The sequence below is a fragment of the Tiliqua scincoides genome, chromosome 2 (genome assembly GCF_035046505.1).
Source record: "Tiliqua scincoides isolate rTilSci1 chromosome 2, rTilSci1.hap2, whole genome shotgun sequence".
NCBI classification, from domain to species: domain Eukaryota; kingdom Metazoa; phylum Chordata; class Lepidosauria; order Squamata; family Scincidae; genus Tiliqua; species Tiliqua scincoides.
In genome coordinates, this window is record NC_089822.1 from 211645962 (window position 1) to 211663751 (window position 17790).

Consider the following 17790-nt stretch of genomic DNA (forward strand, 5'->3'; position numbering starts at 1 on the left):
GCCCTGAGCGTAGTGTTTGTTTCAGTCACAGCAAACTGCTGGGCAACTTGGCAGAGTTCCTGGACTTTTCATAAAAGAGATTTCAGGATCGAATGAAACTAGCATATTGTGTTCCATGGGATTATAGAGCTGTATTATCAGTGGATAATGTTAGTCATGCTCTGTGCTTTCTGTATTCTGCAATTTGACTTCCAAAAACACAAGAGATGTTATTTCTCTGGGGTATGCCATTAAGCAAATCTCAACCATTGCATAAATGTTAATAAGAGGCATGTAAGTTCGCGTGTAGACTCTCTGCTTTTTTTGTTGGTTAATATTTAATTGATGGTCTAATAAAATATTAATCAGGCAAATTATTTAGTTGTGTGTGAGAAAACAGCATCACTGGCTAATGTTGGCTGACAAAAATGATACATGGTGGTATTTACAAGAGCAGGAACAAATATTCATACAGAGTGATGGAAGTGTGAATTGAAAGGAATTGCCTTGAGCACCCTGGACACATCAGTAACCTGTAGAAAAACACATCATGAGAAACAAAGTCAGCATGGAGTTTTAAACTCTCATATTCCTAGTCAGTACTAGTGTCCTTAGGAAAGAGAAAGCAGTACATTTCTAGAAGGTTTCCAGTGCCTGCTGTGGACCCCAGATCCCATTTGACTCTTTGGGGAAAATTGACAGGTCCCTTGTAATTTCCTTCTCTGAACCTGGAATGTAGCAGTCCTTCTATTCCTTCTGGCAGTAGCATCCACAGGCTTTCTAAAAGCCAGTGTGGTGTAGGACAACCACTAGGGATGAGTGAATTCCTCCACGTAAGGGGACATTTCCTGTGACAGTTGAAGTGAAATGCGTAGTGCAGGAAGCATCAAGATTGCAGCTCAATATCCTAAGTTTATACGAACCATGTGGTTCCATGGAATTGAATATAGCTCTGAAATTGCAAGCATCCTTACCAGAAATAGCTTCAATCAAGTTGATTGAATGTTCATTGAAAAAGTGCTCTTTGTTTTTAATGCCAGAACAATGAATATTCTGAATTCTTATGAGATGTTAAATCTGGGTGCCTACTGAAATATCATCTAGTCCTACAGTTTAACTTTTCACTTTAACAGGTGAAAAGACACAACAACATTTATAAGCATTAAAGGTCAAAGTAGACATATGAAATTGTGATCATAATTCCCGCAGGTTTCATTTTCTTTTTACTCATTTAATAAGGCAAGAAAGGCTGTTTAAACTCTTTTCTTCTATATCATTTTTACAGTCTAATTCACCCCCTGAAGCTTCTATTTGCCCTGCAGAAAAGATCTATAGGTACCATTCAGGCATTTGTGTATGTTTCCCAATGAGACAAGCAGTGCAAGGAAATTTATATCAGGGAAATGACCAAGTGAAGAATGGGTTAATGACCATGAGCCCTATTCCTTCCATCAAATGAGCAACCTGTTATAGTTTATTGCAGTGGTTCTCACACATTTAGCACCAGGACCCACTTTTTAGAATGAGAATCTGTCAGGACCCACCGGAAATGATGTCATGACCGCAAGTGGCACCATCAAACAGAAACATTTTTAACAATCCTAGGCTACAATCCTACCCACACTTACCCAGGAGTAAGTCCCATTTACTATCATTGTTAAAAGCATATACACAGTAGCCTGTTCAAAGTATAGATCAGTAACATTTCCCCAAATGCAGTCACATACCATGGCAGCATCAAGTCTAATATATTAAAAATCAAATATTGAAATGAATGGGGACCCACCTGAAATTGGCTTGCAAGCAATTTAACTATTGGCATGCAAGTGGTGGGTCCCAACCCACAGTTTGAGAAATGCTGGTTTATTGGAATGAAGAAAAAGGGCTCTGTGGGAGATACTGATCATGAATCTCTCACATCTTATCTAGATGAGTTGTTATTCTGCAATATTGCATTTTCTTGCTGTCAGCAATGTGCGGGTAAAGTGGAAAGTGAAGCATCTTGTATTTCAGAACCCATGCAGTGGTGCAACCAGAGGTGGAAAACACATGGGCAAATATATGTAGGTGCTGGCTTAAATAAAACAATGAATAAAACAGCAATCTACATGAACATGCACAAAATAGACCAAAAGCACACTGATTTCGGGTGCAATCCTATAGATGTTTACTTGGAAGTAAATCCCATTTTTTTCCCCAATAAAATTTAGGTAAGTATGTTTAAGATTGCTTTTATGTATTATTGCTCTGGCAAAGTGTTTTTCATCTGTTCCTGGACACATTCTATAATAAAAATGCACCAGTATGTTGAACTGAACATGATTTATCATTCATTATTCAGAAATGATATTGCAGGTAATTACCTGTTATCCAGACATCCAAAATCCAGACCATTTTGAAATTCAGACATTTTTGTCCAAGACTTTAAAAAAAATTCCTGTAGTGTGAACTCTAGAAGGTCTTGTGCTCATTTCCAGGTACTCTGCAAGCACAGGCTGAGAATTCTATTCTCTGCTCCGTGGTGTGTACCTGTACTGATATTGTTAAAAAATGTCAAAGAGGTCAGCAGACTCCTGTATGGGTAACATTGAAAAGAACAAGAGGGAGCATTTCTCATTATATTTATGCAATTATTCTGAAATCTAGACAAATTCAAAATCCAGTCACCTTCCCGTTCCAAGCAGTTCGGATAAGGGCTATTCAACCTCCAACATCTGAAAGGCCTGTTTTCTTTATGCAAAACAGCAAAACCTTTTCAAAAGGTTTGTGTATTTTTTTAAAATCAAACTGTGTACTTGGCCTAACCCGCTTGAAGCAAAACAAAACCCTTTAATCTCACTTAAACTCTCAGTGGTAAAATATAATAGCTGGCTTCAGCATATTTATGCAGAACTCATCAGTACAGTATTTGTGTCTGAGAAGCAAAATTTTAAAATGTGTTAATCGCTTTCCCTCACAAATAGTCCATGTGCATGCCTGAATATTACACATTAAAGCCCCATAAAGGTGTGCTTCTTTGACTGTTTGGAATTTGACAAGAAATATCCCCTTGCACACAAAGGATATCAAATGTGCTAGTGAGTCAGATAACAGGTGGTGCTGAAGGCTTTGTGCAGCAATAGAGGACTTACTGTTTAGCACTTGGGTGTTTCATCTTTTTTCTTGTGTTTGTGTTTATCTTCATAGGCTGTCAAATTTATAAAACTTAATTTATTCAAACATATTCAAGATTGGTAATGAAAATGTCCCTATTCTTCAATTTCAATTTTCTTGCCCTGAAAAATAGTTTCTGTAATGAATGAAAGCATAAGTAATAGTGTTCAATTAATTTTTATTACTTTATAGTTTTACAGGATATCTTTTTTTTTTTTTAATTCCCGTCAGATGAAAGGTTGATAGAGCAGTATGAACAAGAGCCCCTACCAGAGGCACATCTAGGCTGTTGGACTAATGGCTTACTTATTAATATTCATGAGCCATCTCATTTAGCTGGTGCTCTTGGGACTTGATTAAAGTAAGGACTTGCTGCAATTGCTACTGACACTGGAAAGAGTGTTGTGGGTGACACAGCTAGCTGTGTGACAATCTGTGGAGCCAGCTGAGACTATAACTTTGCAGCATCTTTCCAGGACTGGTGTAAAACCTTTCTGTGTTAGGCTTTCTGTAATCAAGCCTGATTTGACAGTGGTGATGAAAATGCCTTTTAGGGCATCTCACTTAAGCTTCTAATGCATACTTCATATTTTTTTTCCCCCAAAAGGTTTGAAGGAAGAGATGACCATGTAGATGCCAAAAGTCTGGGTGCAGCATAATGGGAAACGGTGAATGGGGTGGACCCGGTCTGCAGCCTTGAAAGCAGCTATCCTGTGGACTACCACCTGGTCAGAGACACATCAGTCATAACTTGCTTTCTTAACTGTGATTACTGGAAGCTTAAAGCGGAGTGAGTCTGCTGTTTAGGCTGGAATCTGAGTTCCCACCCTTGCACATTTTCCAGTTGCATGTAACGCACTGACCAGAGCAATACCATCAGCAACAATGGGTGACATGACAAACAGCGATTTTTATTCCAAGAACCAAAGAAATGAGGCCAACCATGCAGGAGAATTTGGGTGCACGCTACAAGATCTGCGTTCCCTCATGGAACTTCGAGGAACAGAAGCTGTTGTGAAACTTAAGGAAACCTATGGGGACACCGAAGGCCTCTGCAGACACTTGAAGACATCGCCAACAGAAGGTAAGAAACTAATTTATTGAGGCTGGAATGGTTGGGAATGTTGCATTTTCCTGGGAGAAGTCTGGTGCTCTGTGTTATGATCCTTCTTCTCTCACAAAATGAGGTCTGATAGTGACTTCGTAAAGTGGGGGAACATAAAATTAATAGGCAGAAGCATTTGCTGAAGGGAAAAAAACTTCAAGAAAGAGACAGCGAGAGGAGCAAAGTGAGACAAATATAAACAGCTGTTAAAACTTGCGTAGTGTGAGAGTACAGAAATAGTATTGCTCTTATAAAGTTGTTAAATACGCTAATTTGATTTTTAAAGCAGATTTATTTTTAGAGGAATGCATGAGAAATATTCTTGAAGGAATTCTATTAAATTATTTTCTTGGCTATATGTATTATATTGCTCAGTTTATCCACATACAGGGCACTGTTTTTCATATTACACTTACTCTTCCCTGGTCATCATATCTTCTTTTTGCAAGTTGCCACGTATCTGAAGTTGCTTTGGATACTTGAAACAGTGCACCGTGGTCTGTGTCATAGTCTGAGAGGCAGTCACTCAAGAACCTTTCTCCATCAACACCTCAGACCATTATATCTATAGTGCCTCATTTAAGTATATTACATGCAATATAGATTATGGGCATACAAAGTAGATCATACTTTACTTAAAGATACCAGGACAATTTTAATGTAGTGTGAGAGTACAGAAATAGTATTGCCTTTTCATTCACATTAACTTTTCAATACAGAGAAACATCCTTTATCTATTGTTGAAATGTTATTTTTGGTAATGTGACAGACAGCTTCAGGAAAGCAGACATTCCAAAGTTAATGCCTGATATTTTGTTTAACTGCCTGTGACCCAGAAATAATCTCTGCCTCATTGGAATTGTGCTATATTTTGATGTGTTGCACTAGTGAAGCTGCTGAGAATTATGAGTTGCCCTAGCAAAAATTAGATTAGGAAATTTGCGCTCCCAATTTTTGCAAAGTCGTTTACAGTGGTGTGAAAGCTGAGTTGCAAGGATCACTTGCTTTCAGGCTACTGCCTCAAATGGGAAGCATTCTGTGCAGCAGTAGCTCCAGAGGCCTCTGTTGGTGCTGGTAATTGGCAGTGGGGCATGTCATGTGTGGGGAAAGGGAGGAATGGGAGGGTAGGGGCAGGGGCATGAATCTTGGTTGCAGGCACCAGATCTTATCCCTTCTTTTCTAGCTGTCCTGCGCCTTTCCTCGCCTTGGACATACATCAACAAAATGGCTGGCATATGTCTAAGGAAACCCATAGGTGATAATTAAAAAACTATTTTTTATTTGACTCCTGTTGGCTGTGCTGAGCCAGGGATCTGAGGAGGAGAGCTTGATATAATCACCTTCCTAGCTGAGGTGGCAGCAACCAGAGATAGAGCCCCCCTCACCTGGGTTCCCAAGGATTGCTGGGACAGGGTGGGAGTCACAACCAGCAGGGGGGCAGTTGGGTGAAGCCCACACATCTGCCTCCAAGTGGCTGCGCAGCACAAAACAGGTAATGTGACACAACTGCAGCCTCTCCCACCATCTTTTCTTCTAAATGGCCGTGTGCAGCATCCTCTTCCCAAACCCACAGAACTGAGATAGGGAATAATAATATAATAATATACAGTATTTATATACCGCCTTTCTTGGTCTTTATTCAAGACTTTATTCAAGGCGGTTTACACAGGCAGGCTTATTAAATCCACGCAGGGATTTTTACAAATTGAAAGAAGGTTCTCTCTTTCAAGAACCACCACATTCAAGATGTTACACTCCGATCTGGTTTAACATTCTGGCCTCCATCCTCCCACGCTCCGAGCAGATGGAACAGCTCAGCTGCAGCTTGCCAGCTGCTTCAAGGTCGCACGGTGCCGGTGGCCTCGAACTGGCGACCTTGTGGATGTTAATCTTCAGGCAAATGGAGGCTCTACCCTCTAGACCAGACCTCCTGCCCTGGGAAGGGAGCAAAAATCTATCAGATAGGTAAAGATGCAATACTTTAAATGTTCTACAGAAGCATTGGGATTCCATTGGGCAGGTTGCTTTTAACTTTGTTAACTCGTATAACTTGGAAATAAAGCTTCCTTCACAATTAGATTAGCAATTGTGCAAATACAGCTCCCACTGAGGAAATAACTACCTCAATCAATTGCTGTTTAAAAGTATCAGGGTGTCTCATATTTTTCTTGGAGTGTACCCTGGTGAAAATGATTTTACTTCAAAGTAGGCTGAGAGAAAACTTAGGTGGATGGATTAAGGAAGGTCCAATTTTCTTTCTAAAAAGGCTTAATTTACACCTTCCACTTGTAATCATGATGTTCAAGTATCTGAGAAACTAATTAGGCAAGTTATAGCTCATTGTTATGGACCCTGTGAACTTTTCAAGAGAGTGTGCTTGCAGAGCGTAGCTATTGTTTTTAGAGGTAACGTAATAAATGACCCTGAGAAACAACCACCCTGAATTGTGCGCCTGTCGTTCCCCATTATGAAAATGTTTTGGTGGTGGCAATGAAATCCATGACTAGAACAAAGTGTAATTTTGACTGCATGCAGGATAAGCATGGATCTTGGTGCAGTGGGTGTGTGCGTTCTGACCTTGTTTTACTGAGATCTTCACTCACTGCTATAGGCATGGGAGAAGTATAGTATTTTCATCTGAAAGAAGTATGTAATTAAACTTTGTTTACAATGTAACTGTGAACCAGGTCTGGGTTTCTGTTTTTTTATTACTATGATTTCTATTCCACATTCGTATAAGGAAGAGATGTACTAGGAGCTATACAAGCTACAGACATTATCGTGACATGCCAAGAGGTGGCCAGTATTCAGCCAAGACAAGAATGCAGAGATGGGACAGAAGGAGAGGATTATCCACTGAGATATTTTATGTACATGGACTAGGTTGACAGTAAAAGAACAGGACAGGGAAGACATACAAGGTAAAATTAAGAAAAGGCTTTGCAATTGAAATGAATTTTGATGAGATGCTTTCATAACAATCCTGTGCAACCTTCCTTCGGAAGGGAGTTCCTACAGAAACATCCTTGTTTCTAGTACTTATCAATCAGTCTCAGTGGTGAGCTAGAGAGCAGGGCCTGTAAGGCTGAGCTTAAGATTCAGACAAGACTCATGTGGGCAAAGGCAGTCCTTGAGATAACTTGGGCCCTACCAATGTAGGACTTAAAAGGTTAATACCAGTACCAGCATTCTGAAGCTGTTTCCGCACCATCTTCAAAATGTAAAGCACCTTCTGGTCACATCCAGGAGGTGTTCTGAGGCCCTTCAGTTGCAGGTTAGGCACCTGCAGTGAGTCAAATCTGCAAGAGCTAAACCAGTGAATGACAACAACCAACTGTAGTTGCCCAATCTGGATGTGACTAATATTTGGGTGACTGGGGGCGCAATCCTAACTTCGTCCTGTGCTGGCCCAAGTCCCTTGGGCTGGCCTGGGAGGGTCACAAATGTGCCGTAAAGCACATTTGCGCCTTCTTGGGAGGAAACCAGGCCGGCATTCCGAGAAGTGCTGATCTGCAGAGGCTGACAGAAACCTCCACGCCAGCTTCCCCCCAACTCCTTGCGTTGGCTTGGATGAGCTGATGCAAGGACGAAAGGTAGGCGTGGGGGGCCAGGGAAGAAGGCATTCCTGCCTGGGGAGGGAGGAAGGCATTCCTGGGGAGGGAGGGCGATGGGGAGGGAGGAAGGCATTCCTGGGGAGGAATTCCTGGGGAGGGAGGAAGGCATTCCTGGGGAGGGAGGGCGATGGGTGGTCCCGGGGGCAGGCGGGGAGCGGGAGGTGGCGCTGGGATCCAGTAGTTATTCCGGATCTCAACCCCCGTCCCCGGGGAGAATGGAGTGAATTCAAGCCGCTCCGCTCTCCTCGAACTTGTGCCACCTCAGGAGAGGTGTAAGTCTGCGGAGGCCCATAGGTGCCAGCAGCCCTTACCCAGGGGTAAGGGGAAATGTTTCCCCTTTCCTCTGGCTAAGCTGCTGCTGGCCACAATCCTGCACAATCCAGCGCAAGCCTCCTGGATTCTATATGAACACCAACAACAGATCATTCCATTTCACCACAGTAACCCTCTATAGTGTATATAGGTTCATGATGTTATGTTAATTTTGCATGAAACATAATATATTGGTGCATTGGCAGCATGTTTTACTAACAGAACGTGTGTGTGTGTGTGTCACACTTGTAGTCTTTAAGAGTTAATTTAGGTACCTGAAGATATTTTAAAATCAGAGACTTTGTTTTAATAAATAAAATGTAAAGGTTAAGAGTCACCCTTGTGATTTCTAACTGTAGATATGATAAATTGAAGGCTACAACACTCATAATAATTTGTGATGAACACCTTTTCTAAGTATTTGTGATGAGGCCACCCTAAAATCATCCTTCCTTTTAATTACCTAATCTACTATAGAGCTGAAGTGAATTTGCTTCCCCCAAAGTTTCTATTGTAAATGTTGGTGTCAGATATTCTTTGGATAAGTTCTGAGTTTTTGAATATTTTCTGAATGTTCTCTGAATGATGGATAGCTGCGTTTGACAGCTGAGAATATATAATTTCAGTATTTGTTATTTGACAGTTGATGCTTTGTTGTATTCAATAGTTTGAACGGTGTGATATTTAGAATTGGATGATGTGCAATAGATAACTAATATGGTGGTTTTCAAACTTGTTTACTTCTGAAACTACTTTCTACATAGATATCTACCAAGAACCTCCTGCAGGTATCTGTTACAGAACCATTGTGCCTTGCAGAATATTTAGACATTTTTTACGATATGCACTCAGTTTACACGGAGAAGCACTGGGCCTCACCACTGCCTATTGTGACCTCAGAGTGTGCTCTTGAACATACCAGACATTCCCCTATGACTGCACAAGGCAGAGGAAAATCAGTAATAGTGTACAGCAGTGGTTCTCGAACTTTTCCGGCCCACGGCTCCCCTCCCCATTACATCACCTCACCTCAGTTACCCCCCAAATGGGGATGAAGGTGTTATAATTATACACTAGAAACAAAAAAACAGCTGCCAGCACTCTAAGGCTGCAATCCTAACCGCACTTACCTGAGAGTAAGCCCCAGTGAACAAAATAGGACTTACTTCTGAGTAGACCTGGTTAGGATTCTGCCCTGAGTTTGTTAGCAGCACACCTGGAGGGTTTTGGAAGGGGGAGAAGGGAAGTGATGAATTTGCTGGGGAAGGGGAAGACTTTGTTTTGTGTGTATCTGCTCATTGCAAACTGAGACCCAGAGACTGTTTGGCTGCAATCTTAACCTCACTTTCCTGGGAGTAAGTCCCATTGACCACAATAGGACTTATTTCTAAGTAGACCTAGCTAAGATTGTGCCTTTTGTCTTACAATAGCAGCCAACATGGGAAGAACCCCCCCCCCCCAGGAGGCAGGAGGAAAAAGGGGGGTGGCTGAAAAGGAATGGGTATTTTTATTTTTTAATCAATTTTTGAAGACAGCTTGACTGATCAAGAGTGGATTTTTTTTTCCTCTTTTTTGAAAGGGGAGGAAAAAAGAGAAAGGTGAAGATCGTTGGTTAAGCTGACACAAACCCCAAGCCTATGTAGGTCTACTCAAAAGTAAGTCCCATTTGAGTCAATGGGGCTTACTTCCAGGAAAGTGCAGCTAGGGTTGCAGCCACACAGAGCAAGATTACAGCTCACCCCCAAAGTAGATGGGGGCATGCTCACACACCCCAACGTGCAGCTGGCCACCATATTCCCCCCAGGCAAGACGGAGGGATGCAGGCTGTGGCATTTGGACACCCCCCCCCACTAAGAGCAGGCTGGGTTCCGTCCTTCTCAAGTGGAGGAAAGTGCTGCACTGCTCTCTCTCTAGGTCAGGCTTGCCTCCCAGTTTGAAGTCTGCCAGGAGTGTGCTCTGAGCTGATGAGATGCAGCACCTCTGCAGCTACCCAGCCAGCCTTCTCTCCCTCCCCCCATCATGTTTCACATGTCCTCCCCACCTCACACTGCCCCACCCACCTCCTTCACAGCCTCAGAAAAGTAGCAAGTAGGGAGGCAGCACATGCAGCTGAGCTGAGCAGCTATGGCCACCTCTCTCCTTGAGATGCCTCATGCCACTGGTGGCTAGCCATGCTACCCTAGGGAGCCCCAACGCACAGACTGAATACCTCCTGTGTGCAGGCTGTCTTTCAGTGGCTCTTTCAATTGAGGAACTTCTGTTAAGCTGTCAATGGTCCCCAGAGGATAGTTTGCAAAAGCTGGTGTATTTCCAGTATTTGTTGGTTGGCATGCAATAGAAATTTACCATTAGATAGAAACTGATAGGTTGTGATAGGTTGTGATATTTTTTTTGCTTAGCATTTGATAAATAGAATACAATTTACCGTAAATGGAAGTCTTGCCCTAATGAGAAGAATAAAAAGGAACATAAACTGTGGCAAAAGAAATGTAAGAAGGTGATATGGCAGGCCAAGCGAGACTATGAGGAATGCATGGCCAGCAACATTAAGGGGAATAATAAAAGCTTCTTCAAATATGTTAGAAGCAGGAAACCCGCCAGAGAAGCAGTTGGCCCTCTGGATGGTGAGAGGGAAAGAGGAGATAAAAGGAGACTTAGAGATGGCAGAGAAATTAAACGAGTTCTTTGCATCTGTCTTCACGGCAGAAGACCTCGGGCAGATACCGCTGCCCGAACGGCCCCTCCTGACCAAGGAGTTAAGTCAGATAGAGGTTAAAAGAGAAGATGTTTCAGACCTCATTGATAAATTAAAGATCAATAAGTCACCAGGCCCTGATGGCATCCACCCTAGAGTTATTAAGGAATTGAAGAATGAAGTTGCAGATCTCTTGACTAAGGTATGCAACTTGTCCCTCAAAACGGCCATGGTGCCAGAAGATTGGAGGATAGCAAATGTCACGCCTATTTTTAAAAAGGGAAAGAGGGGGGACCTGGGAAACTATAGGCCGGTCAGCCTAACATCCATACCAGGTAAGATGGTGGAATGCCTAATCAAAGATAGGATCTCAAAACACATAGACAAACAGGCCTTGCTGAGGGAGAGTCAGCATGGCTTCTGTAAGGGTAAGTCTTGCCTCACGAACCTTATAGAATTCTTTAAAAAGTCAACAGGCGTGTGGATGCGGGAGAACCCGTGGACATTATATATCTGGACTTTCAGAAGGTGTTTGACACGGTCCCTCACCAAAGACTACTGAAAAAACTCCACAGGGAATTAGAGGACAGGTCCTCTCATGGATTGAGAACTGGTTGGAGGCCAGGAAGCAGAGAGTGGGTGTCAATGGGCAATTTTCACAATGGAGAGAAGTGAAAAGCGGTGTGCCCCAAGGATCTGTCCTGGGACCGGTGCTTTTCAACCTCTTCATAAATGACCTGGAGACAGGGTTGAGCAGTGAAGTGGCTAAGTTTGCAGATGACACCAAACTTTTCCGAGTGGTGATGACCAGAAGTGATTGTGAGGAGCTCCAGAAGGATCTCTCCAGACTGGCAGAATGGGCAGCAAAATGGCAGATGCGCTTCAATGTCAGTAAGTGTAAAGTCATGCACATTGGGGCAAAAAATCAAAACTTTAGATATAGGCTGATGGGTTCTGAGCTGTCTGTGACAGATCAGGAGAGAGATCTTGTGGTGGTGGTGGACAGGTTGATGAAAGTGTCGACCCAATGTGCGGCGGCAGTGAAGAAGGCCAATTCTATGCTTGGGATCATTAGGAAGGGTATTGAGAACAAAAAGGCTAGTATTATAATGCCGTTGTACAAATCGATGGTAAGGCCACACCTGGAGTATTGTGTCCAGTTCTGATCGCCGCATCTCAAAAAAGACATAGTGGAAATGGAAAAGGTGCAAAAGAGAGCGACTAAGATGATTACTGGGCTGGGGCACCTTCCTTATGAGGAAAGGCTACGGCGTTTGGGCCTCTTCAGCCTAGAAAAGAGACGCCTGAGGGGGGACATGATTGAGACATACAAAATTATGCAGGGGATGGACAGAGTGGATAGAGAGATGCTCTTTACACTCTCACATAATACCAGAACCAGGGGACATCCACTAAAATTGAGTGTTGGGCGGGTTAGGACAGACAAAAGAAAATATTTCTTTACTCAGCGTGTGGTCGGTCTGTGGAACTCCTTGCCACAGGATGTGGTGATGGCGTCTAACCTAGATGCCTTTAAAAGGGGATTGGACAAGTTTCTGGAGGAAAAATCCATTATGGGGTATAAGCCATGATGTGTATGTGCAACCTCCTGATTTTAGAAATGGGTTATGTCAGAATGCCAAATGCAAGGGAGGGCACCAGGATGAGGTCTCTTGTTATCTGGTGTGCTCCCTGGGGCATTTGGTGGACCGCTGTGAGATACAGGAAGCTGGACTAGATGGGCCTATGGCCTGATCCAGTGGGGTTGTTCTTATGTTCTTATGTTAATTGTATTTAGTATCTGTCATCATTTGGTGAGTAACATGCACTGGCAATTATAATTTGATAGCCAATATTTTTTGAGATTATATTTTTCATTTTCATATGCAAAATCCAAATTGGAATTTTACTTCAAACTTTATTCAAGAATTCAGTGATAATGTTGCAAAATTTACTGCATTTTGATTATTCATTTTAATGCTCTCGAAGATATTTTTACCCTACCAAATTAAAGTTATTTGTGATGTTCTTGGCAGTCACAGATGCTTTCTGATGTAGTTCCATTACTTGTTTTGCCAAACAGCTAATATTCTTTTAGGTAATATTGAAACACCATTGTATGAATGGAAGGATGCAGGGTTTTATTTTTTTTCCTTCAAAGTTATAAAAAATAAAGCTTGACTGTACATTGTGTGCTTGTCTTTGTCATGTTGCACATTGTTCTATCATTACCTTTGCCCTTTTTGGATATACGTCATTGCACTAAAGCTTCTTCTGTATGGTGCATTGAATATTTCTTCATAGGGCTCTAAATGTGAATAGGTTCATCTTTCACTTTGCAGCAACATAGGATGCCATTTCTTTAAGGTATGAACATTGTATGTTCATTTGTTAAGAGCGTGCATGTTCATTTGTGTGAATACTTGTACAGAAGAAGAATGGTGCAAGCAGGTTCCAGCATTATCTAGCAGCCCTTGGGATCTTTCCCCCCACATATCCCAACCCAATCACCGCCCAACTAGCCCTGCCCCAGGCAAGATTTCGTGCATGGAGAAGAACCAATCAGGGAGCATTCCCCACTATATATATGGGAGGCTGGGTGACATTCCAGAAAAAAAAAATGAAATGAAATGAAATATGGAGAAACCAGCATGTATCTCTGAACTCAGTGTTTCTCAAACTGTGGGTCAGGATCCACTAAGTTGGTCACCAGCCAATTTCAAGTGAGTCGCATACCAGCTATCTCGGCCACCACTGAAAATACAGAAAATTCAGGCTACACAGCTGCTGGTCAGGGCAGTCTTCTGGTGGGAGAGAGGCATAGTGCTTTGCCCTAAATAGGTGGGAAAATGAGAAAGCTGGGAGGGTTGTGTGGTTGGAGAAGGATCCAAGTCTGAATTTTGCTTTGATTTTTTAGCTGGAATGTTTGAATTCCAAGCTATGTAAAATAACAGCACAAACATGCTGTGTAATGGGACATTTGTCTGATGGCGGCTTAGGTTTGAAGCCTAATTTGATGATGTCACTTCCAACCATGACGACACTTCTAGATTAATGACATCACTTCTGGTCAGTCCAGACAGATTGTCATTCCAAAAAGTGGGTCCTGGTGCTAAAATGTTTGGAAAGCACTGCTTTAGCTTCTTACATGACATAGCCAGAGGTTCCCAAAAATGAATGTTTATTTTTGTATGTAATAATTCTGGTTTCCCCCTATCCAGCTATTACCTTTCTTGCATCTGGTCTTACATATACAGGTGTATTTTTTTCAGAAGTCAAAGACATTTGTAGGGAGTCTTTAGATACTGTTTGGGTGTCATCTCTTGTGTTTTCTGACTTATAAGATGCAAGTACTCTTAATAAACAATAATGATGCTTAGGGCAGTGCTTCCAAAACTCCCACAGGGAGTTGGGAGCACTGTAAGTTGTGAAAGAGAAGGGAAGGCAGCAATGTGATCTCCAGGATCGCACTGCTGCTGCTGGTGAGCGGAGAGTTTTTTTTACCTACCTGCAGTCAGCGCTGTGGTCCTCGGGGGTCCAGGGGGTCTGGGAAGTACTCTGCAAGGCTCCCTGTGCCTGCAAAAGTCTCAAAAAAAGAAGAAAGGCACTTCCGGTTTCATCGTGAAAACTGGAAGTGCCCAGGTTTTTTTTTTCTTTTTTTAGACTTCTGTAGGCAAGGGGAGCCCTGCAGAGAGGGCTTCCTGGACCCCCTGGAGCCCCAGGGCTGCAGCGCTGGCTGCAGGCAGGTAAAAAAAAAACACCCTTCCATCACCAGCAGCAGTGCGATCCTGGGGATTGCGTTGCTGTCTTCTCCCCCTCTTGGCCCCTTAAAGGAGCAGAGAAAAGTGGTTCCCTGGCTGGTTGGTTGCGACCCACCAGTTTTGGAACCAGTGGCTTAGGATGTTCACACACTGTGTCACACACATGAGATCAGTGCTGTAAATAGGGATGCCACAGTAATATATCAGGCTACTATCTGACATGGATAATGTAGATCTGCCAGCGTGAGTAGGTATCTTGAACCCACTGATCCTATCCAATTTAATTTCCATTGGAAAGTTCATTTCTTGTGTAAAAACACCTGCTCTTCGGAAAAAAATAAGATTTGGTTGGATGTGTTGAATGTCGCATAATCCTGGAGATATGTGTATAAAGGATGTAAAGAGAAATGGTGAAACTGAAAAGCTTTCTCCCCACCTCTGTAGTAAGTTAATTTAAAATCCTTCATTGCAGGGTGAAACTAGGAAAGAGCTGCCAGTTGAATGAACAGAATGAATCGGCATCTCTGAACTTACAGTAGAGGTGCGGAGTTTTGAATTTACTCTTTGTGGCCTGAGAGCTAGATAACAAGTAGCACTGAATTTTGCAGAACCAGAAGCTAAATGCATTGAACATTGTAAACAAGCAAGCACAAAGGGAAAATAAAACAGCTTTTTGTGGATGGAATGCATACACACAGACATTTTCCAGAAATTCCATGGATATCTGAGAAATCTTCTGCATCTATCCTCTCTGATAGGAAGGAACAACAGAAAAATCTATGAAGATAAATGGAATAATTCTGTAAGCCCCCACCTGCAAAGTTGGTCATAAGTTGTTTACTACTGCTACTACTATCACCACCATCTTGCAAGTGTGGGTTGAGACTGAGAGAGAGGCTGTTCTAATAACAGATTCTAAATTCAGGACTGAGGAATTATTTGTATCATGGTCTTTCTGATTGACTCGTCCTACTCTTGGTTACTACACTACAAAAACCTAAGAGTTCTGCTTTTCATGATTAGAAAAACTACAAACCTCTACATATTTAGGGAATTGGAACTGATTTCATAAATGTTTAGCTATTTTAATGAAAACTTAACAGTATTCTGTGTGGAGCAAAGTCTTGTGATGGCAACTAAAGCTGAAGTTGTTCTCAATAGCTTGAGAAATGTGTGAGGCAAGAGAAAACTATAGATCTGTTACTTACCTGGATGCTAGGAATACTGATTCAACATGGTTTTCACTAGCAAGCCACACAGAAACGATGAGAGTACTTATCCTGGTTTAAATAGCAGAGAGGACTAGTAGAATTAGCACAGTCAACACAGGGAAAGAAGTACTGTACAAACATGGTTTGAAATCCCCACCTCTTTTTCCCTGTGATGCCTTTTTTTCCATTAGTTTCAGGGTGACTGTACTGATTTGGGCATGGAAAGCTGCTTTCACACAAAGCCCCAATAATCATCTCTGCAAAATAATATGAGAAGAAACATGTCACTGTTATGATTCTTATGTACTGTGACATACATATCTGTGGGCCTTCACTAATTTTGTTACTGAGAGAAAATGGGGGTATTTTAAAATTGGGGGTGTGTTTGGAGGTCTAAGTAAGGTGTGTATTTGGGATGGAGGGGGGTTGAGGTAGCCTAGGAGGCCTGGTCCAGGCTTCCACCATGGATGAAAAGGCCTTGGCCAAGGATGAAGGGGCGGCTAACCCCAGAGGGGGGGCAGGAGGAGAGACTGAAAGTGGAGGTGATCCTGATAGCTCCTACCTTGGAGGGTCACCCCACCCACGGAAGCCAGCTCAATAGCTGCAGGCAGAGAAAGAAGTAGGTGTCAATCAACCCCCTCCCTCGCCCACTTTCTGAGGCCTCCTTTGGGGTTAAAAGAGGTGGTAAAGTGCAGAGAACTGGCCCCACCAAGGGGAGGTTGTTTTGCAAATCACCAGAGTGAAACTTCAGACTCAAATATATAAAACACCCTAAGGGTGCAATCCTGAGTGCCCCAAGTCACTTGTGCCAGCCAAAATATTTCTCAAAAGTGCTGTAAAGCACTTTTGCACCGCTTTTCAGGGAGACAGACGCGTATCAGCCTCTCCGTGCTGATGAGAGCCCCAGGCTGGGTGGGTTTACGTTGGCTGAGCGCGGCTGACCCAGGGGTCAAGGGGGTGTGTGGGGAAGCCTGGCTTGGAGGCTGGAGGGAGGCATTTTGGGGGAGGACAGGCAGGGAGCAGGAGGCAGGGCCAGGAACAGGCAGTTATGCCAGATGGTAGCCCCATTGGCGCTGCTGCAGCTCTCCCCAGGGTAAGGAAAACGTTTCTCTTTGTCTTGGGCTAAGCATCAGACAGCCCAAAACTTGTGCTGGATAGCGTGCAGGCCCACTGGACTGCCTGGAGGATTGGATGGAGAATTCAGAATTTATGACCAATAGAATGTTTAGGACTTACAATGGTAGAACACTGTTTGGCACCTCATGTACAGGCACTCCCTTGGCTGTATAAATTTCAATGAGTGGAAAGTATCCATTTTTTGTCTATTTTCCAAGAAAACTGACAAGGGATGCATAGCGTGCCAAATTGTTTCACGTGTTTTCCTTTCCATACACACCTGGGTGCGGCCAATGGCGTACAGAGACAACCTGTCCTTTTGTTCTATTGTGTTATTAACCTTTTGGGTTTGTAAATTTTCCAGGAACAAGTAAACATACTCTGAGAGAGAGCTGACCTTTCTCTTTGACTTCATTATGTATGTTTGAAGTTGACAAAATGTTCCTTGCTATTTTGTTGAGTTCAAAGGAAACAGAACAAAACAAAAACACAACAGCACTGAAAGGAAAAATTTAAAAAAACCCACATCATATTACAGGTCCAGCCTTGTTATACACGGATTTTTTATACACGGATTTGACTCAACACAAATGGCTACTGCAAATGAGAAGGAATGTGCTGATCCCTGGAGAAGGGGAAAAGTGCATCCCTTTAAAATTAGTTTTAAAACTGAACAGTCCTTTAACAATAGCCTCCTTAATGAGAGGGGGGGGGCAGCTGGCTGACAATCCATCAGTCCTTATCTCTCCAGGAAACCCCTCCCTTCCCCCTGAGCACATGAAAGAAAGGTGATCACTTTGCATTGGTGAATGGAGGGACTGAGTGAAGCGCCTTTGTAAGCACT

General features: G+C 42.7%; 1 protein-coding gene across 13 annotated transcripts in view; it reads left to right on the plus strand.

Annotated features, from left to right (window-relative positions):
* The first annotated feature begins 4017 nt into the window (after positions 1 to 4017).
* Positions 4018 to 17790, plus strand: part of ATP2B2 (ATPase plasma membrane Ca2+ transporting 2) — a 239392-nt gene continuing 225619 nt past the window's right edge. For all 13 annotated transcript variants that reach the window (XM_066617468.1, XM_066617467.1, XM_066617472.1 and 10 more), the window contains exon 1: positions 4018 to 4216. In XM_066617468.1, the coding sequence (XP_066473565.1) occupies positions 4018 to 4216 (199 nt within the window). The remainder of the gene's footprint in view (positions 4217 to 17790) is intronic.